Source organism: Ranitomeya variabilis, chromosome 2 (genome assembly GCF_051348905.1).
Source record: "Ranitomeya variabilis isolate aRanVar5 chromosome 2, aRanVar5.hap1, whole genome shotgun sequence".
Lineage (NCBI taxonomy): Eukaryota > Metazoa > Chordata > Amphibia > Anura > Dendrobatidae > Ranitomeya > Ranitomeya variabilis.
Window position 1 is genome coordinate 185,519,380 of NC_135233.1, and position 26,756 is coordinate 185,546,135.

The following is a 26,756-nucleotide window of genomic DNA, read 5'->3' on the forward strand; positions in this document are numbered from 1 at the left end:
TGTAGACGTTGTTGTGCAATTTGTCCTGAGTACGCTGATACTCCATATGTGGGAGAAAACTACTGTTTGGGCACACATCGGGGCTCGGAAGGGAATTAATTGTGTTTTGGAATGCAGACTTTGATGGAATGGTCTGCGGGTGTCATGCTGCATTTGCAGAAGAGCCACTGATGTGCCTAAACAGTAGAAACCCCCACAAGTGACCCCATTTGGGAAACTAAACCCCCAAGGAACTTATCTAGATGTGTTGTGAGAACTTTGAACCTCCAAGTGTTTCACTAAAGTTTATAACGCAGAGCCGTGAAAATAAAAAATGGGTTTTTTTTTCCAAAAAAATTATTATTTAGCGCCCAAATTTTTATTTTTCCAAGGGTAACAGGAGAAATTGGATGGCAAAAGTTGTTGTCCAATTTGTCCTGAGTACGCCGATACCCCATATGTGGTGGTAAACCATGGATTCACACCTGTAGATAAAGTCCCGAAGGGATATAATTTCCAAAATAGGGTCACTTGAGGGGGGGGGGGGGGGGGGATTCTGATCTTCTAGCACTTTGGTGCTCTGTATATGGAGTAAGCAAACTATTATATAGAAAACTCGGCCTCCCATATGCTTCTTGTATAACAGCACTGCTTTAGCCATACGGCGACACTCAGGAGGGATGGATCGCTATTTGCAAATAGCACTCTGTCCCTCCAAAGACTTGCCGCATAGCTAAGCAGCACTGTGCAGCCACATATGGGGTATTTCTACACATTGAGCAGAAATTGTGGGACACATTTTGGTGCCGTTTTACCCTTTCCCAGTGTGAAATTGAAAAACCTGTGGCTAAAACTAAATTTTGGTGGTAAAAATGTACCATATTTTTGGGATTATAAGACACTCCAGATTATAAGATTCACCCCAAATTTTGAGGAGAAAAACAGGAATTTTAAAAAAATAAATAAAAATAAAATGGTGGTGCTTCTTATAATCCATCTTACTGCTTACCGAGGTTGGTTAATCATGATATTCTTACCTTCCGGTGTCCCCGGCAGCCTTTCCCTCTCCTCGCGATGCTCAGGTCCCAGTAATGCTTTGCGGCATGACCCCAGAAGACGTGGCGGTCTCGCTTGACCGCACGTCATCACAGGTCATTTTCGCAAAGCATCCTTGGGAACGGGAGCGTCGCGAGGAGCAAGAAAGCTGCGCGGGTCGCTGGAAGGTGAGAATATCGCAATTTTTTATTTTAATTCTTTTTTAACAATTATATGGTTCCCAGGGTCTGGAGGTGAGTCTCCTCTCCTCCACCCTGAGTACCAACAGCACATAATCCGTTTACTTCACGCATGGTGGGCACAGCCCCATGCGGGAAGTAAACGGATCAAAGCATTCCTATGTGTGCGGAATCGCTGCGATTTCGCACTTTAATGAACATGCTGCGTTTTTTTCCGAAATGCGATTCCGTCGCAGAAAAATATGCAGCATGTGCACAAAAAATGTGGAATGCATTCTAAAAATAGGATGCTTAATGTATGCGGTTTTATAACGAAAAAATGAAAAGAAAAAAAAAAAAAAAAAACGCAAAAATTCCTAAACGTGTGCACACAGCCTAACACAGACGCACCACAGTCTTAAGTTACTTCCTCATGTTTACAGGGCGCCGCCTCCTCAGTGTTATTGAATTTTCCCAGCACCTGCGCTGTGATCTTAGGCCTTGGGCATGCGCAGTTAGCGCTGCCCGTCCACTGACATCACTTGATGTCTTTCTTATTGCGCCTGCAGGACACATGGCCCGAGATCCCGCCACCGCAGTCTCTTCTGATTTATTCACACTGCGGGGCTGGGAATCTTGGGCATGAATAGTACTTCTCTGCGGCTCTCCATCTCCCTCCGCCTCTTTCCTACTGTGCAGCGTCATAGGAATCGTCAGATTTCTCTATAGGATATCATGCCCTCAAAAAATGAACAACAAAAACCTCAATGTAGAATTAGAATAAAAGAAATTATGGCACAATATTGTTAAGAGACTTTTAATGACATTTTACAGCAGATAAGTAATGCAAGGAAACATTAACATAATAGAACTCTGTTCTAGATCTCTTCATATCCATGTGATCAATCTAATATCAGTGTTTTTGCGGATTCACATGGCTTTTTCAGTATGTCTTAAACCTATTAGTATATATTACATTTTACAGTTCATAGATTTTACTTCTGTGTAATAGGAAAGGAATTCAGGTCCATGAGCTCTCCAACCTTCTCCTGGAGGACAGCAATCAATTCAGCTAAGACAAAAACGTGAGTTTCATCCAAGTCCTGAATAATAAACTTGGTTCCTAAAGCATTAGTTTCATCCAAGTACAATAAGAACTGTTTCATAGCTGGATCACTGCAAATACAAACATTAGAGGGTACACTGGTCACACAAACAGCCGGTTTTTGCACATTACTCAGTAAACGTTTAATAATTAACAAAAAATACATTTAGTACTTTACTACTAAATGTAATACATTTACTAAATACATTTACATGTATTTACTAAATACAGTAAATACATTTACTACTTTAGTCCAAGGGCAAAAAAAAAAACTTCGGTATTTCAGTTGTTGTGAAACTACAACTTGCATCAGTTTTTCATTGTAGAAGTTGTAGTTTTAAGTGCTGCAGTTAGTTGATCCCTCGAGTAGACAAATTCATATAAGTTGTTCATGTACTTGTTAACATGACAACTTAGAATACACAGTCTGTTGCTTGATAACAAAAAAAAAAAAATCTACTACACTGGAGAAACTTGAAAATGATCAGGATTTATCCAACCTGGTCTAGAGCACTAAGGTTCCGGTTTCAAAAAGCTTAGTTGACTATGCCGTTCAATACAAAAAAAAAAAAAAAAATATTACAAAACCAGTTGGACTTTCACCCAAGGACAACATTTCCTTTTACACTTCTGCCCATTATGATATATGGCCCTGTATATAAACAATAGCATTTCTAACTTTACACAATAACTGATGTAGACATTGATAATGCAACATAAAAGTAATTGCAAAGCAGTCTAAATAAACACGTTTTCTCATGACAACCTGTCATGAACCCCTGTCCATCTGCCCTATCAAGACATATGGAGATTCTCCTCTCCAGAAACATGTTTAAATGTGGCTCCTGTACTCAGGGGCACCATCAGTGCATTGCTGCTCAAACTGCTATATGGGGACCGGTGAGCAGAAGTACAGAGGGGGGACCCAGACCTAGTCCGGGCCCCACCTCTTGTACTTCCGCTCACCGTGCAATAAAGTGCTGAGCGCTGCTCACATTTCGACGCTGGAAGGTTTCCCGCAGCTCAACAGCCATGTAACCTGAACGGTTGCGCAGATCCAGCTCTCTCTGCCTTCCCTGAAAGTCTGGTCACGTGACGAATCGTATGTGATGACATCATTGCATACGTGCCGGCACATACGAGGACATCAAAAGCAGAGTTGCGCCTGCAGGAAGATCTTCTGTGAATCAAGTATGAAAAATATTTTTTCTCCCCTTTATAAAATGAATTAAATGGGTTGATGGGGGTGGGAAGAGGGGTGTCTGCAAATGATGAAGTGGGCGGAGGGGTACTTCAAATGAAAGAGCAGGGGGGGACAGGGCAACCATCACTGCAATGTCAAGGCCGATGTGGCATAATTAGTACACGAGCATCAACCCTACTAATGAATACGGAACATGGATATCCATGTCTCTTGCTGCATAAGGCAAATAACTTTTGACACCTCCGTACACTGGGAATTTCAGCTTGACCGAGCGTTCCTGCAAATGATGAATTTTAGGTGGGGGAGTAAATAATGCTAAATAGAAAGTGGGGGGTTGTGGGGTTGAGGTCAGCTGTTTTATGGCTGCTGAGATCAAGCCCACAGGCTTTTAACGGAGAAGTGTCTATAAAACACCCCCATTACTAATCCCATGGCAAGATTGTAATATCCATATTGTCCAATAACTATCCGGATGATTTGGAGAGCAGTTACATCAGTGATACAACTGATCTTCACGACATGCGAAACACACTGAGCAGAGCGTGAGAAGCGCTGCCTGATTGCGACCAGCGGTGATGTCATTGACCTTACTGCCTGTCACAGGCAGAGCTTCTCACTGCGTGGGAACTGTAGCACTCTGACCGGCGGTAACATTTTTACTGCAAGCAATAGGTGCTGGTTCACATGCTGTTATATGACAGCATTGGAACCGCAGTGCTATAACTGGAGGTAACGATCTTACCGCCGATCAGAGCTGGTGCTTCCGGCGCTGTCACGCAGAGGACAATGTGGCCAACAACAGATGTTCGGTCCCCCCATACTGGGGTCCAGACAAGGGTTCTGGTATCAGAATCAAACTTTAAAATGTTTGGCAGAACCCAAAGAAACCGAACATCCACGATTTAGCCCATCTATATTTCTGACTGATTTACCTCCCCCACTGTTACATTTCTAATTGTGCATTTTTTCATAAACTCATATGTACTTTTTTGTTCAGAATAGTCACTATTCTTTCAAACATAAAAGTCTTTTTCCACTAAATAATTTGATCAAATTGCCCTTTTTTCCCCAAACATGGAAAGTTTCACATATGTCTTGCATTGGTGACCTATGTCCATGCTTTTGTGATGGAAGCAAAGCTGAACTTTGGGATTCTGTTTTTTTTTTTGCAGGAAAAAACGCAAACATGTGAACACAGCCTTACACATATCATTAATGTAAAATGTACTAATGCTGACTGCCATTTTGAAGTGAGAAGACAATATGGATTAATCTTGGGAGAATCACAAAAATAAATGGTTTTCACATACTGCTGCGCATGTTTGTTTTTTGTCACTAAAAACGCAGCAAAACCTGATACCTGTGTTTTTGCATTTACTCATGGCTTTCTATGGGTGAAAAATGCTGCAAAACGCTGAAAGAAGTGACATGCTGCAATTTTTAACAACGCAACTGTTTTCCAATTTGGTCAGGAAAAACAAAATGTGTGCCTGAGATTTTTGAAATCTCATAGCTTTTGCTAAAACTGTAAAAAGCAGCTTAACATGTACATAAAATAATGCAGTAAAAAAACAATGTGTGAATATAGCCTTATTCCACTTAGGATGTGAATACCTTAAAATGAAGGTTGGGAGTCTACTTTAAGCCCATATTGATTATATAACTGCATCCTGAATATGTTTTGGTAAACTGCTAAAATGCCAAAAATTGTGTCATTGTCCAAATATTTCTGGACCAAAGCTTGTGAGTAAAACTTTGTCATAAGGTAAGGGTGATGAGCCCTGGAGGGATTCATCTCCCCGATGTAAATAGCAAAAAATAGGGCCCACGCACCTTTAGTATTAAAATTAAAGGGAACCTGTCACCCCCAAAATCGAAGGTGAGCTAAGTCCACCAGCATCAGGGGCTTATCTACAGCATTCTGGAATGCTGTAGATAAGCCCCCGATGTATCCTGAAAGATGAGAAAAAGAGGTTAGATTATACTCACCCAGGGGCGGTCCCGTACCCGAACCGGTCCGATGGGTGTCACGGTCCGGTCCGGTGCCTCCTATCTTCATCAGATGACGTCCTCTTCTTGTCTGCATGCTGCGGCTCCAGTGCAGGTGTACTTATGTGCCCTGTTGAGGGCAGAGCAAAGTACTGTAGTGCGCAGGCGCCGGGCTTCTCTGACCTTCCCCGGTGCCTGCGCACTGCAGTACTTTGCTCTGCCCTCAACAGGGCACATAAGTACACCTGCACTGGAGCCGCAGCATGCAGACAAGAAGAGGACGTCATCGTAAGAAAATGGGAGGCCCCGGACCGCGACGCCCATCGGATCGAACACCCCACCCAGGTGAGTATAATCTAACTTCTTTTTCTCATCTTTTAGGAAACATTGGGGGCTTATCTACAGCATTCCAGAATGCTGTAGATAAGCCCCTGATGCTGGTGGGCTTAGCTCACCTTCGATTTTGGAGGTCACAGGTTCCCTTTAATGTACAGTTGCACAAATATTGAATGTGGGCAATATGCAAACATATTCATACATTTTGCATCTGTACACTTTAACAAATAAATTAACTATTGCTTTAAAACTGGAATGTACTTCAGCTAATATTTTTGATCAAAACTGCAAAAGCAACTCAATGTCTCGCCAGTTCGTGCAATCAAGTTAGGGCTATTCTTAACTTGGAAAGTGAATGGAAACCAGGTATAGCTTGCAATTTCCTTTCATTCACCCAGTCCAGAGGAGACCTGGTCTGGCACATGGAAAGGTATTATTTTAGTTATTATTGCTTTGCTTGTATAGCATTATAAAGGTAGAACATTAATTAGCGGTAGGGAGTATCCATATGAAAAATACACCTTGTAGTTGGTGGATGGCTTATGGAATTCATGCATTCATTAATCACAGTGTTGTGGTTGTACGGTTTATGTTTGTACTAGATGAAGGCCTGATGCTATCGCATCGGGAGGGCGGTAATATCACGATGGGGGTAGATTTGCAGCATTGAGAATCTCTCCCCCCATGTGCCTACCCACATATCCACTCTCTTTCCCCATGTGCTGACTTCTCCCATCTGTGCTCTCTTCTTTGACCTGTCTACCCTATGTGCTATCCACCTTGTCTGATGTCTTTCTCCTTCCTGTGCTGTGTTCTCCCCGCATGTGCTGTCCTGTTTAAGCTGTGAGTCCTATCTTGTTTAATAGCCATTGTGATGATTGGCATGACAGTTCCATTTTGATGAGCTTTGATCTGTTCTTGTTGTTCGACGTTGCGTAGCATTTGATAGGCAGCAGCGAATGGATTGATAGCATTCAGTTGCTCAGCGATAATGTTCATCAATGTAGGATGATAGATCTGTCCATGTATGTGAAAACAGTATGGGCCATATCCAGGTGGTGGTGAAATACTTGCTCCCATGGAGGCAAAAGCAAAAGAACTGTAGATACTGTGAATATTATAAAATAAATCTTTCCTGAATTACCTTTCTCCTGTCATCAACTTATTGAATTCTTCTGGATACTGGAGTATGGGTAGATGGACTTTCCCCTTCTGACAGCACTGAGTAAACTTCAGAAGGCATCTCAGCTCCAAAATTAAAAGATTGACAATTCTGACATAAATGGTTCATGGGACCACAGCTGTGTTCGTTGTGTTTTCATCATGGGTTACATTTTTTGCTTGTAGTTGAAGTTCATGTCTTTCTTTTTGTATGTGACTTATTTGCCGGCGGATGTTGATTTGTCATTGCTGTTGTAGTCGCACTTCTCTCTGGTTCTGTGTTTCAGCTTGTCGATGTAGACAGTGTGCTTCTGCATCATGTGACAGTCTTCTTGCTGTGGTCAATGGACACTGATCCTGAAGTAGCTTGCGTTGGGAAAATGCCTTATTAGTTAACCTCATACACTTTGAAGTTGTAGACTTGGCGGTGTGGTGTGCTGGTTCCAAAGTGACAAATTGTGAGCATGTTATTGCTGTTAAGACTGCAGATTTCTGTTTGCGGCGCTGTTGTTGCCTAATGGCATCCTGTGATAATCTAATGACTTTTGCATCAGGGAACTCATGTGCTTGATGCTTACGCTTATATCCATTGTTTTGTCCCAGCGATGCTGTTGCTCTTCAAGAGTCTCATTTGCCCGCTGTGGTCTTTGACGTTGTGCCTTTGCCGCTTTCCTTTCATTGTCATTGGCGTACTTTTTCGGAGGAGCCATGTTGGTGTTGGTGGTTGCTTTTTAAAAGGGTATTCCCACTTATGAAAGTTCATTTTAAAAATTGTCAGTGTCTGACCGTGTACAAAACATAACAGCTCCTGGGCAGGGGAGGAAGCAAAAGATAATACTGACATTACAGCAGCCAGCAGGAGACCGCAGAGGATACATTTTGTGAGGTAAAATATTGTTCAAAAACAGTCAGTGAAATATTTTACCTGACATGAATCCTCTGCGATCTCCTGCTGTAATGTCAGTATTGTCTTTTGCTTCCTCCCCTGCCAAGGAGATGTGGTATGCTCCGTACACGGTCAGACAGACAATTTTTAAAATGAACTTCCGTTTCGTGGGAAAATCACTTTAATGTGACCGGCTTCCTCTGCCTGTAGACATGGCACGCATCTGCCGCCGTGATCAGCCAAATGATTCACCAGACCGTCGCCATCTTTGTGCAGACAAATAGCGGCGGTCACACTAAAACTGCGCATGAGCGCCTCCTGTACAAAGATGGCGACATTCAGTGAATCATTCGGCTGATCCCGGCAGCGTGTTACCGTACAGCGTATACAGTGTGTGTGTGTGTGTGGTGCGACAGTGCTCTGCTGGTGGTATTGCGCAAGAGGCGGAGTACGACATATTCAGTGCGCGTGTGGTGCGCACGGCGTATACAGTGTGCGTAGGGCGTACACCGTGTGTTGCGTACGGCGTATACATTGTGTGTGTTGCGTACGGCAATACAGTGTGTGTGTTGCATACGGCAATACAGTGTGTGTGTTGCGTACGGCAATACAGTGTGTGCGTGTTGCGTACGGCATATACTGTGTGTGGTGCGACGGTGTTCTGCTGGTGGTACCGCGCAAGAGGCTGGTACCACCAGCAGTTTCCATATTGAGACACCCATCACTTGGGTGTCCCAATATGGCGGTCGGTGAACTTCTGCCGCTTGGAATTCTGGGATCCGGACATTACAAGGTAAGTATACATTAAGATACTTGTGCACCTGGTTCTTGGATCTTAATTTAATACTAAAGATGTGTGGACCCTATTTTATGCTTTATTTTGTAGATGATTATTTTATTTCACTAATTTCAGAACTGAAAAAAAAAAAATAAGATGATGTTAAGTACTTACCATTCTACAAGAACGCCCTTGAGAACATTCACCATTTTGACAGCCGAATACTGAAGTGGTACTCAATCTTTGCGATACAGCGTCCTTAGTATTGGTGTTCTGGTATTAAGATATGATTGCTAATGAGTAGGAGTTCTAAAATAAAAAGTAGATCTCATCTTAGGAAAGCATTAACTTGTTTCGGGAATTTACAGCGAACCTGTAAGGAGGATTTTGCTTAGTAAACTTCAGACACTCTCAGGTTGGCGGTTAACTAAATAAATGCATATAGGCATTTTATCCAATGTATCATGCTACAGCACAGGCACCGCAGACACCTGCATGATGAATGTTGCTTTTTTCACAAACAATATTCTATCCAGTATGTAAAATAGGGGGCAGGTCACTGTGGGATATATGACCTGTCATAAGCCATACCGACGATTATGTAAGCAGAGCACCACATAAAGCCCCCCCACACACACAGGCCCATCCCGCAGCACGAGAATCTCATTAACTGAAAACTACACATAATGATTAAATAACCACATGACAAATTTCATCAACCAAGGTATTTTATTCAGTATAACGGCGCCAACCTGGGACTGTCTGTTGGTTACTCAGCACAATCCTGCAGGTTCACCTTCAGAAAAGAGCATTTACCAAAAGGCTCCTACGTTTATCATAGTGTTCTTGCCCTTAACCCCTTTACCCCCAAGGGTGGTTTGCACGTTAATGACCAGGCCAATTTTTTCAATTCTGACCACTGTCCCTTTATGAGGTTATAACTCTAGAACGCTTCAAAGGATCCTGATGAATCTGACATTGTTTTCTCGTGACATATTGTACTTCATGATAGTGGTAAAATTTCTTTGATATTACCTGCGTTTATTTGTGAAAAAAAACAAACGGAAATTTGGTGAAAATTTCGCAATTTTCCAACTTTAAATAATTATGCCCTTAAATCACAGAGATATATCACACAAAATACTTAACAAGTAACATATCCCACATGTCTACTTCACATCAGCACAATTTTGGAACCAAAAATTTTTTTTGTTAGGGAGTTATAAGGGTTAAAAGTTGACCAGCACTTTTTTTTTTTTTTTAGGGACCACCTCACATTTGAAGTCACTTTGAGGTGTCTATATGACAGAAAATACCCGTGTGACACCATTCTCAAAACTGCACCCCTCAAGTTGCTCAAAACCACATTCAAGAAGTTTATTAACCCTTCAGGTATTTCACAGGAATTTTTGGAATGTTTACTCCCTTTGTGTGGCAGTTAATGAATTGTCTAATCTGGTATACCCTGCCTGTGTTGTTACTCTCAAATGTTTTACTGGGTTGAATGGATCCACACGCTTTACACCCTCCACACCTATAACATCCTGCAGGTTGTGGTCCTAGCCAGGATACTTGGGCTCTGGTTGGTTGGCTGTGGACTAATCTTTCTTTCAGAAATCTGCCTGTTCTAAACGTGATCTGTGGTGAGGGACTAATTGTGTCCCTGACGTCCATGTCCATGGGGAGTATCTGCCAATGGCGTTAAAGAATGTTTCTAATCTCTCCCGCCCCGTTCGTAAATTTTATCACGAAGCGTGAGATATTTCCTTCCACCCTGGGAGGTATAGGGGTTAGAAGGTCCTTCCGATCTTTCATAAGAGACGATTTGTAGGCCTCTTTCAATACCCTATTCGGATACCCCCCTCTCCCGAAATCTCCCTCTAAGACCGTCCGCTTGTTGCTTAAAGTTGACTAAATCAAAGCAGGTACGTCAGATCCTAAGATACTGTCCTTTTGGGATTCCCCTTTTCAGGGGCTTGGGGTGATTAATTTCCCATCTCAACAGGGAATTGGTAGCGGTAGGTTTTTGTGACAATTTCACCATTTTCACCCCTCTGGACAAGGACGTCAAGGAATGCCAATTTGGACTTGTTAGCCTCAAATGTGAAATGTAGACCCAGATTATTCACATTCAGACCCTCCACAAAATTTCCATTTCAGTACCCTTCCAGATGACAAAAATGTCGTCTATATAGCGCAACCAAAGCGCTATTCTATCTTCTGAGACAGTACATACCTCATTGAACACAACTTTTTCTTCCCACCAGCCCAGGAGCAAATTAGCATAAGTGGGTGCACAGGGACTGCCCATTGCTGTGCCCCTGAGCTGGTGGAAGTACTTATTGTCAAATAAAAAGACATTGTCAGGCAAAATTTCAAAGTCTTGAGAGTGAATTCATTGTGTCTCTTAAAATGGCAACCTCTTGTTTGCAGATATTCCTCCACAGCCATTAAACCCACCTCATGGGGAATAGATCAATATAGTGTCTCTACGTCTATACAGCCCAAAATCATATCAGTTTCTAAACAGATGCCATCAAGCCTCCTGAGAAGGTCAGTTGTGTCACGCACATACAAATTTAATGCCAAAACAAACGGTCTGAGAATTTGATCCACATACAGGCCTAGGTTTTGCGTCATGCTATTGATTCCCGCTACTATCGGTCTACCTTTCACTGGGTTGATCCGTTTGTGGACCTTAGGAAAACAGTAGAAGGTGGCCATAGTAGGGTGTACAGTGATCAAAAAATCTCTCATTTGTGTCAAGCACCTCTGCCTCAAATCCCTCATTTATCAAAATCCTAAGATTCTTCATGATCTCACTCGGAATGTGTGGTAAAATTTCATAGCCATCTGGGTTAGCTAATAGTGAAACACAGAGACCCGTATTGCGGTGTGTCCATAACAACTATGTTGCCCCCTTTATCTGAGGGCTTAATTGTTATACTAGAGTCTTTTTCTAGATTGTTAAGGAACAGCATCTCCTCTTTCGACAAGTTATGGCATTTGGCATTGATCGAGCTAGGTATTTTCATGAGGTCTTCAGATACTAAATTCACAAATACATCAATTGAGCTCAGATCACCTGTGGGAGGGGGCATTTTCCTGCTCTTGCTTTTCAAATTGGTGAATGGACCATCTCCCTTGTCATTAGGATCCATATCACCAAGGTGAAACAGTAATCGGACATCCGATAACATATTATCGGGAATCCCTAACTCACTTGATGTTCTCTTTTCCTCTTTAGCAAAATATTTGCGCCACCTCAATTTGCGAGCAAATTTGGGGAGGTGACTGGGACCAGATGATCCTTCAAAAGGAGAGTAAATGGATCTTTTGGTTACAGACTGTACATCCAAAGGGCCTTAATGACCAACTCTCCATTTCTTCCTTCCTGTAGAGTAGGGTCAATTAGGGACTTTAGGGAGGGATAGCTGTCGACGAGTGGGGGCGCCAGTGCGAAGGTTCTAGGGTGCCAACCTCCGCGTGAGGCAGGATTGAGTTAGCACAGGGTACCCTAGGGCGACACTAGGCCCCAAATTTATTTGTATATTCCCTATCTCAAATCTTTTTTTCTGCTTTTCTAGCCTACTGAGAGGCCGGTATGTGTGCGCATGATCCATCTTTTAGAGTAATTACGGCTACCTTTTTTCACTGTGAAGATTATCCTCACACCTCTTTTGTCTTTTGATTTTTTCGAGACACGCAAATCTATGTGCCAAGATCTTGTATATAGCTTTCCTTTTGAATATTTTTGCCTTTTTCCTCTTGAATATATTTTTTAAGTACTTTTGTGACCTTGCCTTAAGAGCACTATTTTGCCTAGGAAATGGTATATGATATAGGGCGTGATGACAAATCTGTACATTACAAAGTGGTACCCTGAGAGGTCATGATCTATTGTCCCAAGGGTTAATTTATAGTTATTGCCCAAAAAGTACCTGAATTATGAGTCTTTCAGTATGAATGGTGCGATATATAACGTAATTTTCTCCACTGTCTAGCAGCGAACCTGCTCAATATAAGTGTAGGTGAAATACGGTACATATGCGCAGGCACACACTTGAGCGCTTGCGTTCCACGGTGACTACATGTGGCTCAGGCGGAACATCCGGAAGTAGCATGCATTCCATGTAACGAATGTTTAACCCGGCACGTGATCCGAGACCGGAACTCAAGGCTGACCGGTAGTTTTGTTGCAGGGCGCAATTAAAAACGGTAATTAGTCTTACCGATAATTGTATTTCCAGGAATCCATCCTGACAGCACCATGGAGGACGTCCTTCTTATCCATAGTGGGACAGGAAACCACGAGAGTTTAAAAGGACCCTCCCCACTCCACCCTTCAGTGATCTTCCAAAGTAACACATCTGGATGGATGCAAACAGAAAATTTATTCCGAACATAACAAGTTAAATACAAATGTTACTCCACATAAGTATATCACATATTTACATTAGGGAGGGAACTAACTGTGCTGTCAGGATGGATTCCTGGAAATACAATTATCGGTAAGACTAATTACCGTTTTCCAGGTCACCACCTGACAGCACCATGGAGAAGTACCAAAGGAAACTTCCTGTTCTAGGGTGGGACTACTGCCTGAAGCACCTTTCTGCCGAAAGCCACTTGGGAAGAGACTACGTCAAGTTTGTAATGTTTTGAAAAGGTGCTAATATTAGACCAAGATGCTGCCCTGCAAATTTGGTCTACCGAGGCCCCCCCTTTCTCTGCCCAGGATGCGGACATAGCCCTGGATGAGTGAGCTTTAAGGCCTTCTGGAGGATCCTTTCCCTGTGCTTGATAAGCTATGCCGATAGTGGATCTAATCCATCTAGCAATGGTGGACTTAGAGGCTTTTTTCCCCCTATTAGGACCCCCGTAAAGGACGAAGAGATTGCTATCTCGCCTCCAAGCGCTAGTCATATCCAAATATTTTAGTACCGTTTCCCTAACATCTAAATTATGAAAAAAAGATTCTTTGTGATTTCTAGGGAATTGGCAAAAGGATGGAAGTATGACTTCCTGGTTTATATTAGAGACTGAAGCTACCTTGGGAAGGAATCCCGGGTCAAGCCTTAATACCAGCCTATCGTCAAATACCTGTAGATAGGGGTTCTGAATGGACAGAGCCTGAAGTTCCCCCAACCTTTTGGCCGAAGTGATGGCTACCAAGAAAACTGCCTTTAGGGTAAGATTGGTGACGCTTATATCTTTTTTTATATCGAAGTGCTCTTTACATAATTCATTAAGGACTAAGTTAAGGTCCCAGGGAGGGGTAACTTTCCTAATTACGGGTTTTAACCTCATAACTGCCTTAGAGAATCGAGCGATCCATGGGTGAGCAGCCAGGGAGGTATCATAAAATACGCTAAGGGCTGAAATTTGAACCCTTAGGGTACTTGGACTAAGCCCCTTCCTAAATCCCTGTTGTAGGAAGTCAAGGATTTTGGGTATGTTAGGACAATCAATGTCGATTGTTGTATCTCCACAAAAGCTGCAGAATGTCCTCCAGATTTTAAGGTATATCCTTGAGGTGACTGGTTTTCTACTTGCTAGTAGGATAGAAATTACATCTTCTGATAAGCCCTTTGCCTTTAGGATCTGCCGTTCAGGATCCATGCAGTTAATTGAAGATCTTCTGGGTTCTGATGGAGGACTGGACCCTGGGAGAGTAGGTCCCTTAACTCTGGAAGATGGTACGGGTCGTCTACTGCTAGTTTCCTTAGGAGAGGAAACCAGCTTCTTCCGGGCCAGAAGGGAACCACCAAGATCACCTGAGCTCTGTCCTCGCATATCTTCCTGAGGACCCTTGGTACTAAGGCCAGAGGGGGAAAGGCATACAACAGACCCCTGCTCCATGACAGAGAGGGCATCTATCCCTGCCGGATTCTCCTGGGGGTTCAGGGAATAAAATGTTGTTACCTTTGCATTTCTTCTGGTTGCGAATAGGTCGACAACCGGCGTTCCCCAGCGTCGACACAGGGTATCAAAAACCCTGCTGTTTAATTCCCATTCTGTGGGTGATAATTTTTTCCTGCTCAGGAAGTCCGCGATCTGGTTTCTTGAGCCTTCTAAGTGGACCGCTGAAATTGAGAGAACCGATCTCTCTGCCCAGGCGAAAATCTGATCCGCCAGGAGCTGTAGTTTCGGATGCCTTGGACCCCCCTGATGACGAAGGAAAGCTACCGTTGTAACGTTGTCCGAAAAGACCTTTAGGTGTCTGTTTTTTAACAAGGTCTGGGCTGAACGTAAGACCTTCCAAACCGCATGAAGCTCTCTGTGGTTTGATGAATTGTTGCTGTCTTCTAGGCTCCATTGTCCCTGGAAGTATCTTCCGAGTACCTGGCCACCCCAACCTTGTTGGCTTGCGTCCGTTGTCACCGTGACTGCTGGAGTCTGGACCCAAGAGACACCCCTCTGGAGGTTTTCCGACACCATCCACCACTGTAGGGACCGTCTGACCTGGTGGGATAGTAGGAACTCCTTGTCCAACGAAGACTGTCTTCTGTCCCATGATGTCAGAACCGACTTTTGTAACTGACGGGAATGGAACTGACTCCAGCTGACACATGGGATACAGGCTGTCATGATGCCAAGGATCTTCATTGCATCTCTTATTGTCACGCGACTTCTTGTGAACCGTCGAATCTTGTCTATTAGGCCGGATTGCTTTCCCTTTGGAAGAAATGACTTTCTGATCTTTGAATCTAGTATTACACCCAGAAACTGTCTTCTTGATTTTGGAGTTAGATGTGACTTTTCCCAGTTCAACACCCAACCTAGTTTCTGCAGTGTGGAGATTACCAACTGGGAATCGACATTGAGTTGCGCCACTGAGTCTGCTACTAAAAGGAAATCGTCGAGATATGGGATTATCGTGATATCCCGTTGTCTGAGATAAGCCACGATTTCTATGACGAGTTTTGTAAAAACTCTTGGAGCCGACGCTAAACCAAATGGGAGGCAACGGAACTGATAGTGGAAGATTGACCCATCCTTTTCCACCGCAAACCTTAGATATCTTTGATGATGTGGAAATATTGGAACGTGGTAATATGCACTTTTTAAGTCTAAAGTGCACATTACCACGTTCTTTCCTAGTAGGGGAATTGTGGAGCGGATGGATTCCATCTTGAACCTCTTGTACTGTAGCCATCTGTTTAGAGGCTTGAGGTTTATGATGGTTCGGGATTCTCCTGATGGTTTTTTTTATAGAGAAAAGACCCGAATAGTGACCCGTCCCTATTTGATGAGGAGGAACAGGACATATCGCCCCCATCCGGAGGAGATCCTGAACATCCAGCCACATTGGGGAGACTGAAGAGAGATGGACGTTGGACACGAAATATCTCTCTGGGGGAATGGATTCGAATTCTATCCTGTATCCCTGAGATATAACCTGCAGGACCCATGGACTTCTGGTAATCTCTTCCCACTCCCTCAGGTAGTTCAGTAACCGCCCCCCTATCCTGGTGGCGTCATTTTTTACGGTACTCTGATCTAGGATTTGAGGAACCCTGATCTCTACTTTTGTTTCTATCACCCCCTTTCTGGTAGCTCCATCTACCTTGTTTAGCTTTGCCCCTATAGTCAGATCTCTGACTGTAATAGGGCCTGCGAAAGGGCTGGAATTTTTTCTTTTTCTCTTCTGGAAACCCCTTCTTTTCATCAGAAGCCTTTTCCAGAATGTCATCTAATATAGGCCCAAAGACTCTGCCTCCTGAGAAGGGAATGGAACATAACTTGTTCTTTGAGTGGACATCCCCGGACCAACTTTTTAACCATATGGCCCTTCGAGCTGCATTTGACAATGACTGACCCCTAGCAGTGAATCTTACAGACTCTGCAGTAGCATCTGCCAGAAACCCCGTTGCTAGTTTTAATAAAGGGATAGCATTTACGAGAGATTCCCTAGGAGTCTTGGCTAACAATTGTTCTTTTAGATCGTCCAGCCACAGATGCATAGATCTCGCCACAGAAGTTGCTGCTATATTTGTGCGGATCACTGCAGCCGAACTTTCCCATGCTCTCTTTAGGAGACCATCGGCTTTCCTGTCCATAGGCTCCTTTAAATTTGAGGAGTCCTCGAACGGAATAGCAGTTCTTTTGGACACCTTTGCTAAGGGGATGTCGATCTTCGGTATATCCTCCCAGTCCTTGACCTCCTCATGGTCAAAAGGGAGGCGAAGTCTAAAGTCTCTTGGGATAGAAATCCTTCTCTCTGCCTCTTCCCATTCCTCCAATATCATTGAGCTGTGGGAAGAGGTGAAGGAGAGGTTAACGGTTATCAACTGAGAGCCCCGTGAGTGACCGGAGGCTGAGGCTTACCGAATGTGAGCATTAACCGGGAAGACCATTGATGTCTGAGATCGTAGGCCCCCGAACATCTCGTCCTGGATAGACTGGGTGGTTGAAGGCTCTTCCACCTGCATAGTCTGTCTTACTGCCCCCAGGAGCTCATCAGTATCAGTAGAAGAAAATAGGTACTTCTTCCCCTTATGAGGAGTTTCTCTGTCCAACTCCTCTTCCTCCATGTCAGATTCAAAGGAACTGTCCTCTGAAGACGGATCCGATTCCCTCTGCCTTTTCTTAGACCTGGGAGGATCCTGGATATCAGACTGGATTGATTGGGGAGTAGATAAGTTAGAGATCGAAGCCTGCACTTCTTCTCTAACCATGGTTCTCATGCTTCTAAGTAGGGAGGCCTGCTCCTCTCCTACAATACGAGCCGTGCAGGACTCGCAGAGAGGCTTCTGCCATGAGACGGAAAACTTTGTGGCACATATAGGGCATTTTTTAGACTTGCCAGCTTTCCTATCACCGGATGAGGGACGCCCCTAAAATAGATAAAAAGACCGCAGACGGTAATTTTAGTAGGGGCTGTAGGGAGCATACCTCCTAGAGGAGACTGACGTGTGCCTGAGTCATTACCTCCGTGCTGGCTGCAGCTACGGGTACTGAATCCTCCATTTCTCCTGCTGCTGCTGCCCTAATGCACGTGCACATACCTCTTTTATCCATGCTTTCATGTCCCGGATCTCCTCACCAAGGAGTGAAGAGGATGATCGCCCCTGCTGCTGGCCGCGACCCGGAAGTGACGCGCGCCGCAGCAGTGAACCGGAAGTGAGTCGCCGCCGGCGTCTCCGGCTGCTTCAGCTTTCTCAGATGCCTGATACCGATAGATCCGCCTGCGGAGGGAGCGTCCTTGCAGGACGAATATGCAGGTACATCAGGGGGCTTCATCCCGGGTCGAGAGCCCCCCCCAGGGGGAAGCGACCCATCCACCAGGAGCAGCGCTGCACTGGTGATGCTGAGGGACCCGATTAATTGGGTGTCAGCAATACAGAGGACACGCAGTGGGAAGGGAGAGGCCGAGCCCCCCCGATCCACACTCTGTCTGGGACAGCGAATCTCTCGTCGTTCCCATCCACAGTGGGACAGGAAAAACACTGAAGGGTGGAGTGGGGAGGGTCCTTTTAAACTCTCGTGGTTTCCTGTCCCACTATGGATAAGAAGGACGTCCTCCATGGTGCTGTCAGGTGGTGACCTGGAAATACCAATGCGGCCACGCGCAACGGCAGCGTAATTTCTGTTGGCATGACCACATTGGCCCCAGGATATCCCCTGATGAGAATATTGAAAAGCGTTGGGATAAAAGGGGAAATAGAATCCACCGCTGAATCTGAATAGGGGTCGCTCCACTGACCACAACTGAAGCGGGTGAGATCTTTCCAGTTTATCTAATATGCCGATTGTATGTGATGCAGCAACCCCCTCTGAGCTTAGGGGAGAGGTGGGGGAGTTACACCTAAGGCTTCTTTCACACTTGCGTCGGTACGCGGTAGCTAAGCGTCGGCGCGACGTACCGACGTATGTTGTGAAATTTCGGCACAACGTGGGCAGCGGATGCAGTTTTTCAACGCATCCGCTGCCCATTCTAAGTCCCGGGGAGGAGGGGGGCGGAGTTTTGGCCGCGCATGCGACGTACAAAAAAAACGTTACCTTGAACGTTTTTTTTCGTGACGAGGGTCCGCCAAAACACGACACATCCAGTGCACGACGGACGCGACGTATGGCCATACGTCACGATCCGTCGGCAATACAAGTCTATTGGGAAAAAAAACGCATCCTGCGGTCACATTTGCAGGATGCGTTCTTTTCCCAAAACGACGCATTGCAACGGATCTAAAACGACGCAAGTGTGAAAGTAGCCTAAGAGGATGTATGGGAAAAAGGATGTGATGCATCAATAGGCGACACCACCCAGGGATTGTTTTTTGCTGACAGTTTTGGAAAAAAGTCCTGTCTGTGGCAAGTTGACGGACCCAAAAGTACCTTAGAATTCCGCAACAAACAATAGTCACACTTATTTCTGGAACGATTATGTTCACATTATTAAGACATATACACGTATGAAAAAGAGGATTTATAATGTATTTGTGACTATATGTAAGGAGGTGGAAAGTGCATTGGACGGGCAGGTTTGCACGACCATTATTGCCCAGTAGGCGGTATTGACCGTGTAGAAAATTTATGTTGAATAACCTTGTAGATTTGTGATTATTTTAATAATAATCATATAGGACAGATTAAGATATCCAATTAATGATAGCCTTATGGTTATAACTATATGTGTCTATATGCACTCCACAGTTTCTGATTATTGTTTGACCTATGCACCTCGCACTTTAGCGGGTTTTTCTTCCCTCACTTTTTTTTGGTGTTGTTTTGAATATTTTGCTTTTTAGAGTATAGAATTAAAAGTTACATTGTTCGGGCGGCACGGTGGCGCAGTGGTTAGCACTGCAGCCTTGCAGCGCTAGAGTCCTGGGTTCAAACCCCACCAAGGACAACATCTGCAAAGAGTTTGTATGTTCTCTCCGTGTTTGCGTGGGTTTCCTCCGGGCATTCCGGTTTCCTCCCACATTCGAAAGACATACTGATAGGGAATTTAGATTGTGAGCCCCAACGGGGACAGTGATGATAATGTGTGCAAAATGTAAAGTGCTGCGGAATATGCTAGCGCTATATAAAAAATAAAGATTATTATTTATTATAATCCAAAACGCTATTACATTAGAATCTATGGAGCATCTTATGGGGCCGTCAACCTTTATGCAGCATTGTATGGGGCAAATGTTTCTATGGAGCATCTTATTATGGGGCCATTATTAACCTTTGTGCAGCATTATATGGGGCATATTTTAATATGGGGCCCATCATGAACTTTATGGAGCATTATATGGAACTTTATGGACTTTATGAACTTTATGGAGCTCCTGATTCAGTATGGATAATCAAAAACACTTAACCTACTGATGTCTCAATTAATTTTACTTTTATTGGTATATATTTTTATTTTTGACATTTACCAGTAGCTGCTGCATTTCCCACCCTAGGCTTATACTCGAGTCAATAAGTTTTCTCAGTTTTTTGTGGCAAAATGAGTCTCGGCTTATACTCGAGTATATACGGTAGTCTAACATGCCTGATCTTGATGACAGGATCTTGCAGCCAACACAGAAGATATAGAAAGTGAACGGGGCAACATCTCTAATCAAATCCAGTTACAAAAACTACTTTAGCCCAAAATACATGCACTTAAAGAGGACTCGTCACTTGTACAAATAATGAAGTTAAACAACTTGTAAAAAAAAACAACAAAAAAACAACCCTGAACATACTTGATTCCTCCACTTTTTTCTCTTTTGAGCTTCTTGGCTCCATTGCAGAGATATTCACATTTGTTGGTGTTGCAGAGCAGTATGTGAAATATCTGCTTGCAACCATCTTTGCATTTCTTCATAGTCTTCTTAGGGAGCCTTTCACCTCTCCCTCAAAAACGCTGATAGTCACAGTCTAGCATTCTCAGACGCTGCCGAACTGTGATTGGCAGAATATGGAAAGGGTGAAAGTGTCGGTCTCCAGAGAACGCTGAAGAAACGCCCAGATTGTTGCTAGCAGAAATTTCACATATCTGGCTCCAAATGCAACATATGTGACTATCTCTGCAATGGATCAGCACAGCAAAAAAATGTAAAGAGGCAAAATCAGGGGAGCTCAGGGATTGATTCTTTTTTTTTTTTTTTTTTTTTAATCAAGATCCAGGTTCTCTTTAAAGAGAATCTGTCACCAGGATTTCACCCCCTAAATTATATATGCACATGTAACTTTCAAGGACAAGTACAGCAATACCTTTAGGGTATGTTTCCACATTCAGGAAACGCTGTGTTTTTGACGCAGCGTTGAGCCACAGCGTCAAAAACGCAGCGTCCAGATGTTACAGCATAGTGGAGGGGATTTCATGAAATCCTGTCTCCACTATGCAGTAAAAGACGCATGCGGCAGACCCGCAGAAACGGACATGCGGCACGTCTTAAGAACGCAGCATGTCCTTACAATGCTAGGACAACGCAGGTGACCTGCCTGTGACCTCAGGTGCAGATTTGGTCAGGATTTTACCTGCATAAAATCCTGACCGTGGAAACATACCATAACATGGCCAGTGCTTCCTTTGTAAGAGAAATCAGCAGCTGAATGGATATACAAATAAAACCAAAGATCTTTGGCCTACAGAAAGCTCTTCCCTAAAGCCTCTGTCACTCCAGCTCTATTCTTCGCCCAGAGTCGCCTCCTCCTGCTTGAAGTCACACAACACAGAAGCTGGCAGTCAAGCTATGTGTTATGTGCTATGTGCACACGCTGCGGATTGGGGTGCAGAACTTTACGCACAAAATCCGCATCTCCTGGCAGAAATCGCAAGTGCAGATTTGCTGCGGATTTTTTGCGGAATTCATGCGGATTTTCTGCATTTTTTACCCCTGCGGATATCTATAATGGAAGGGCTCGGAAACGCTGCAGTTCCGCACTAAAGAAGTTAGCATGCTACTTCTTTTGATCCGCAGCGGTTTTCATGTGGAGTTTTCCGCACCATTAGCACAGCATTTTTTTTCTATTGATTTACATTGTACTGTAAATCACTTTGTGGAACTGCAGCGGTTCTGTGCGGAAAAATCCGCAGCGGATCCGCACTAAATCCGCATCGTGTGCACACAGCCTCAGAGAAACAGAGGCTTGGGAAGAGCTTCCATGCACAGAAAGCACTGCAGGCTCTATAGCATAGTCACTGAAACGCTGATTTCACGATACCACAGGAATACACCGGCCACGGACTGGGCTTTGAAAACAGCTCTATGTGCATTACAAAAAAATTGTTGGGAAGGGAGAAATCCTGCAGAAATTCACCCGTCACCAGAGGACATGCCCTGTAAGTGACAGCACAGATGAGACTGTAGCGCCGTACATGTAACTCTCAGCACTACTGACATAGCGGGCTGACAGGTCATGGCACCTACAGACGCCAGGAGCCGGCATTCCGCAGCCTCCCCCGCAGCCACATTTACCAGACACGTGACACAACTTTTACGTCATCTCTTTTCTGAAGTGTCACGATACCAGGCTTACTGCAGCCACAGACCTTACCGTCCTGCGCACACAGGAAACCCGCCGAACACACCGGAAGGCTGACTGACAGGAAACAAATGGTAGAGGCTAAATCCAAGCGGCCAGAGGGACCTCTGCTGACGTCATGCCCATGTGACCATGTGTGGGAATGATGTCACAGGAAGGGGCGGCGTCTCTTCCTCCATAGAGGGTTGTGGCTAAATCCAAGTCGGCTAAAGGACCTGGTCCCTCTGCCGACTTGGAAATAGCCTGCTCTCTGTGAGAAAGCTAAATCCCAGTCGGCTAAAGGCCCAGGTCCTTCTGTGCACTGGGATTTAGCTTTCTCACACAGAGTGGGCTATTTCCCAGTCGGCAGAGGGACCAGGTCCATTAGCTGACTTGGATTTAGCCTGCTCTATATAAGAATGCTAAATCCCAGTAGATAGAAGGACCCTTATTGTATATAGATATATATGAATCCTGTCATGTGATTTTTTGCAGTAATATTGAGCCGCAGACTAGATCTGACATCTGATTACACATTTATTTATATGTGACAATTATACACACAAATTTTCCCCTTAATCCCAGTGTGTACAATATTCTGCGCCAATCTCATCCTCGCCCCGTTTTATTTACTGGTGATCATTTTTGTAGATCACACAACCACAGATTTTTTCCATGCATGCACCTAGGAGTGTTTTACCCTCGGGCGATTTTCCGTTTTTTTTTTTTTTTTGTTGTTTTTTTAATTTCCTTCCCATAACTTATTTTTCCATCCACATCGCCATTGGGATATATTTTTTTATTTTGTCCGGACGTTCTTTTTTATACCATTTTGGCGCGGATACCATGTTTTGATCACCTCTTATTTCATTTTATTGCAATGTTGCGGCGACCAAAAAAAACGTAATTATGGCGTTTCTAGTTTTTTTCTCGTTATGCCGTTTACTGATCAGATTATTTTACATTTTGATTGGTCAGACCTTTCTGATCATCTGATCATATCAATTCCAAATTTATTTTTTTTAAATGGAGCAAAAGCGATATTTCTTTTTCTGATATTTTTATGTTATTTGATGTAACTGCATCATGCGTTGTGAAGGGGTTAATACTATAATTATTGTCCAAAAGGACCTGGTCCCTCTGCCGACTTGGAAATAGCCTGCTCTCTGTGAGAAAGCTAAATCCCAGTCAGCTAAAGGACCTGGTCCTTCTGTGCACTGGGATTTAGCTTTCTCACACAGAGTCGGCTATTTCCCAGTCAGCAGAAGGACCAGGTCCTTTAGCCGACTTGGATTTAGCCTGCTCTATATAAGAATGCTAAATCCCAGTAGATAGAAGGACCCTCATTGTATATAGATATATATGACTCCTGTCATGTGATTTTTTGCAGTAATATTGAGCCGCAGCCTGCATATGACATCTGATTACACATTTATTTATATGTGACAAGTATACACACAAATTTTCCCCTTAATCCCAGTGTGTACAATATTCTGCGCCAATCTCATCCGCGTCCCGTTTTATTTACTGGTGATCATTTTTGTAGATCACACAACCACAGATTTTTTTCCATGCATGCACCTAGGAGTGTTTTAACCCTCGGGCGATTTTCCGTTTTTTTATTTTTTTTTTCCTTCCCATAACTTATTTTTCCATCCACATCGCCGCTGGGAATTTTTTTTATTTTGGCAGGACGTTCTTATTGATACCATTTTGGTGCGGATACCATGTTTTTATCACCTCTTATTTCATTTTATTGCAATGTTGCGGCGACCAAAAAAAAGTCATTATGGCGTTTCGAGTTTTTTCTCGTTATACCGTTTACTGATCAGATTATTTTACATTTTGATTGGTCAGACCTTTCTGAACACGTCAATTCCAAATTTGTGTATTTTTTTAATTGAGCAAAAGCAATATTTTTTTTCTTATATTTCTATGATATATGACGTAACTGCATCATGCGTTGTGAAGGGGTTAATACTAAAATTATTGGCCAAATGGACCAGGTCCTTCTGCCAATTTGAATTTAGCCTGCTCACTGTGAGAAAGCTAAATCCCCGTTGGCTAAAGGAGCAGGTCCCTGTGAGTGTTATAATACTAGACCTAGCAGGCTAAAGGACCAGGTCCTTCTGCCAACTTGGATTTAGCCTGCTCACTGTGAGAAAGCTAAATCCAAGTGGGATAAAGGACCAGGTCCCTTGGAGTGGTTTAATACCAGACTTAGTAAGCTAAAACACCAGGTCCTTCTGCCCACTTAGCTTTAGCTTGCTGTATATAACAAAGTCTAGTGGGCATTGCAGTCCAATAGTGACTCACCAATCTGATGCACTGTAATGATTCCACTAGTTCACTGTCGGACTTCCGTGCTGTAGTGCCCCTGTGTCACGCAGGGGGCAGTCTGGCAATCCAACCTACTACAATGTTTCCGCCAGGTTATGCGTATTGCCGGTCACTGTGCTCCTTGAGTTCACCTCCAGTGACAGCTCAGAGGGTGCTGTGATAACCGCAAACTGTAATCTCCAGTGACCTCACAGTTGGCGGCTTCCATGCCACCCTTAGTGTGTGTACGGCGGACACGGGGAGGGGTCACGTTTTATGATGTCACTGTGGCTTCTGTATGTATTGGAGCAGGGGATCGTCTTGGGACCTCGATGTGGATTACGCTGGACCTTGTGGATCTCATTGAACCTGCAGGTGTTTCTTTTTTTGATAAATGGGTGAAAGAGTGTGTCTGTTTTTATATTTTAATTACATGTTTTTAATCTGTGTTTCTTTATTTTTACTTACAGTGTTAGTAAACGGGGTGTTTCATAGACACCTCTCTATTACTAACCCTGGGCTTGATGTTAGCTGTGATTTTTGACAAATCACAGTTGTAATTATACTTACAGCCCTGGCAAAAATTAAGAGACCACTGCAAAATGTCCAGTTTGTCTGATTTTTCTCTTTATAGGTATATTTTTGAGTAAAATGTAAATTGTTCTTTTATTCTATAAACTTCTGACATGTCTCAGAATTTTCAAGTAATAAATTTAGTATTTTTTTCTAACAAAGAAAAATGGTCAAAATTAAAAAAAACCCAGTGCTTTCAGACCTCAAATAATGCAAAGAAAACAAGTTCATAATCTTTTAGAAACAACAGTACTAATTTTTTAACTCAGGAAGAGTTCAGAAATAGTGATGAGTGAACGTGCTTGCCACTACTCGTTACTCGCCCGAGTATCGGGGTACTCGGCGAGCAGCGAGCATTTCCGGTATTATTCGGCGGTAACTGCAGTCTCCACCCAGCAGTTTTGGCGGACTTTAGAGACCCAATCACGGTGCAGGGATTGTCTGCCAGGCCATGAAACACGGCAGCCATCTTTGTTGTGTCGTGCAGTGTTTGGCTGGGCCGCACAGTATCATCCCGAGTATAAGAGACCTGGTGCCGCCCTGCTCGCCGCATTCTGTTCCTGTTTCAGCGAGAATAGGGAGAGCTGCTGCCGAGATAGGGTCGGAATCGTGGTTTTAGAGTTAGTGTAGGTCTGCAACTCTTACATCCACAACTCCTCAGAAACCAACAGTCCTTTTTAGGGCTAATTTGTGGGTCCCGATATTGCAGCGCTAGGTAGGCAGGGCACAGCATATCCACATCAGTGCAAGGCCTGCAGGCACTGTATGTGCGTCCATTGCTCCCACTGCATCCCTCCCAAAGCTCCATAACTGCCTGCTGCTGCAGCTTATTTACTGTCTATATACCTATTTTTCCTTCTTTTTTTTTCAAAAATTCCCCCCCCCCAAAAAAAAAAAAAATACAGTCTGTTCTGTCAGACTGAGGCCTGTTGAAAAGTTATAGTTTGTCAGGCATACGTAGCATAGTTGTCTGTGCGACCCTTGTGCTCCCTTTTTTTGGTGTTTTAAATTCACTGAAAAAGGCCTCATATATCTGCGTGCTCCATGTTTGGTCATTGGAGGCCGGTGTACTTATTTTTTGACTGTGTGATAGTCATATTCTATACAGCACTATTTCGTATCAAAAAAATTCAAAGGCCACACATTTGCCAGTGTGGTATTTCCGTTACAGCCTTCATATATCTCTGTGCTCCAAGTTTGGGCATTGGAGGCTGGTGTACTTATTTTTTGGCTGTGTGATACTCAAATTCTATACAGCACTATTTTGCATAAATTAACTTAAAAAAAAAAAAATTGAATACAGTCTGTTAGGTCAGGCTGAGGCCTGCCTGGTGTTTGGGTTTGAAAAATCATAGATTTGCAGGCATACTGATCAGATATTATTTTGCTACTAATAAAGACATTTGTGTTGAGCATTTGAAATAGTGCAGTAGCCCATTTAAAATGGTTAAGGCAAGGGACGGGGAAGTGGACGTGATGCTGATGGTGCATCCAGAGGATGAGGCCATGGGCAAGGTGAAAGTGGGCAACAACAAAGACCCACATCTTCTCGCTCGACATTCCTGTCCCAGTTTCTAGTGGACCGCAGCACACAACTATTGAAGCCAGAGCAGTGTGTAACGGTTGTTGGTTGGATAGCGGATAATGCTACCAGTCACTTAGCCACCACCACCACCTTGTCTTCCGCACGGTCAAGTCTGAGTAGCCGTGAGTGAGGCCAGGATATTCCTCACCCTGATCCTCCTTCCTCCCACCATGCC

At 43.8% G+C, this 26,756-nt stretch overlaps 3 protein-coding genes across 6 annotated transcripts in view; all 3 read right to left on the reverse strand.

Annotated features, from left to right (window-relative positions):
• SERAC1 (serine active site containing 1) overlaps positions 1–22,245 on the reverse strand; it is a 398,196-nt gene extending 375,951 nt beyond the window's left edge. The window contains exon 1 of the mRNA XM_077283287.1: positions 22,138–22,245. The gene's annotated coding sequence lies outside the window, so the exon portion shown is untranslated. The remainder of the gene's footprint in view (positions 1–22,137) is intronic.
• On the reverse strand, positions 1,995–24,445 carry GTF2H5 (general transcription factor IIH subunit 5). Of its 4 annotated transcripts, none has more exons than XM_077283292.1 (3): positions 24,421–24,445; positions 8,827–8,961; positions 1,995–2,369 (listed from the first exon to the last, which is right to left on the reverse strand). In XM_077283292.1, exons 2-3 carry the CDS (start codon positions 8,859–8,861, stop codon positions 2,189–2,191), a joined length of 216 nt encoding a protein of 71 aa, XP_077139407.1. In that variant the 5' UTR covers positions 8,862–8,961; positions 24,421–24,445; the 3' UTR covers positions 1,995–2,188. The 4 variants fall into 4 exon arrangements, with proteins under 4 accessions (XP_077139407.1, XP_077139403.1, XP_077139406.1 ...); XM_077283288.1 differs by lacking the exon at positions 24,421–24,445 and adding an exon at positions 22,138–22,272; XM_077283291.1 differs by lacking the exon at positions 24,421–24,445 and adding an exon at positions 22,133–22,222.
• LOC143803689 (uncharacterized) lies at positions 14,642–17,692 on the reverse strand. The gene is made up of 3 exons (XM_077281468.1): positions 16,984–17,692; positions 16,223–16,908; positions 14,642–15,441 (listed from the first exon to the last, which is right to left on the reverse strand). Exons 1-3 carry the CDS (start codon positions 17,340–17,342, stop codon positions 14,642–14,644), a joined length of 1,845 nt encoding a protein of 614 aa, XP_077137583.1. The 5' UTR covers positions 17,343–17,692.
• Positions 24,446–26,756: the final 2,311 nt, after the last annotated feature.

Bases quoted from the DNA above. Each gene is read 5' to 3' on its own strand.
- LOC143803689 (XM_077281468.1), bottom strand. From the start codon at position 17,342: ATGAGAACCATGGTTAGAGAAGAAGTGCAGGCTTCGATCTCTAACTTA. The intron at 16,909-16,983 runs GTAAGCCTCAGC...CTCTTCCCACAG, and splicing joins CCGGTTAATGCTCACATTCG to CTCAATGATATTGGAGGAAT. The intron at 15,442-16,222 runs GTAGATGGAGCT...TCCACACTGCAG, and splicing joins TAGGGGCAAAGCTAAACAAG to AAACTAGGTTGGGTGTTGAA.
- GTF2H5 (XM_077283292.1), bottom strand. From the start codon at position 8,861: ATGGTGAATGTTCTCAAGGGCGTTCTTGTAGAATG. The intron at 2,370-8,826 runs GTAAGTACTTAA...TTGTATTTGCAG, and splicing joins AAGGGCGTTCTTGTAGAATG to TGATCCAGCTATGAAACAGT.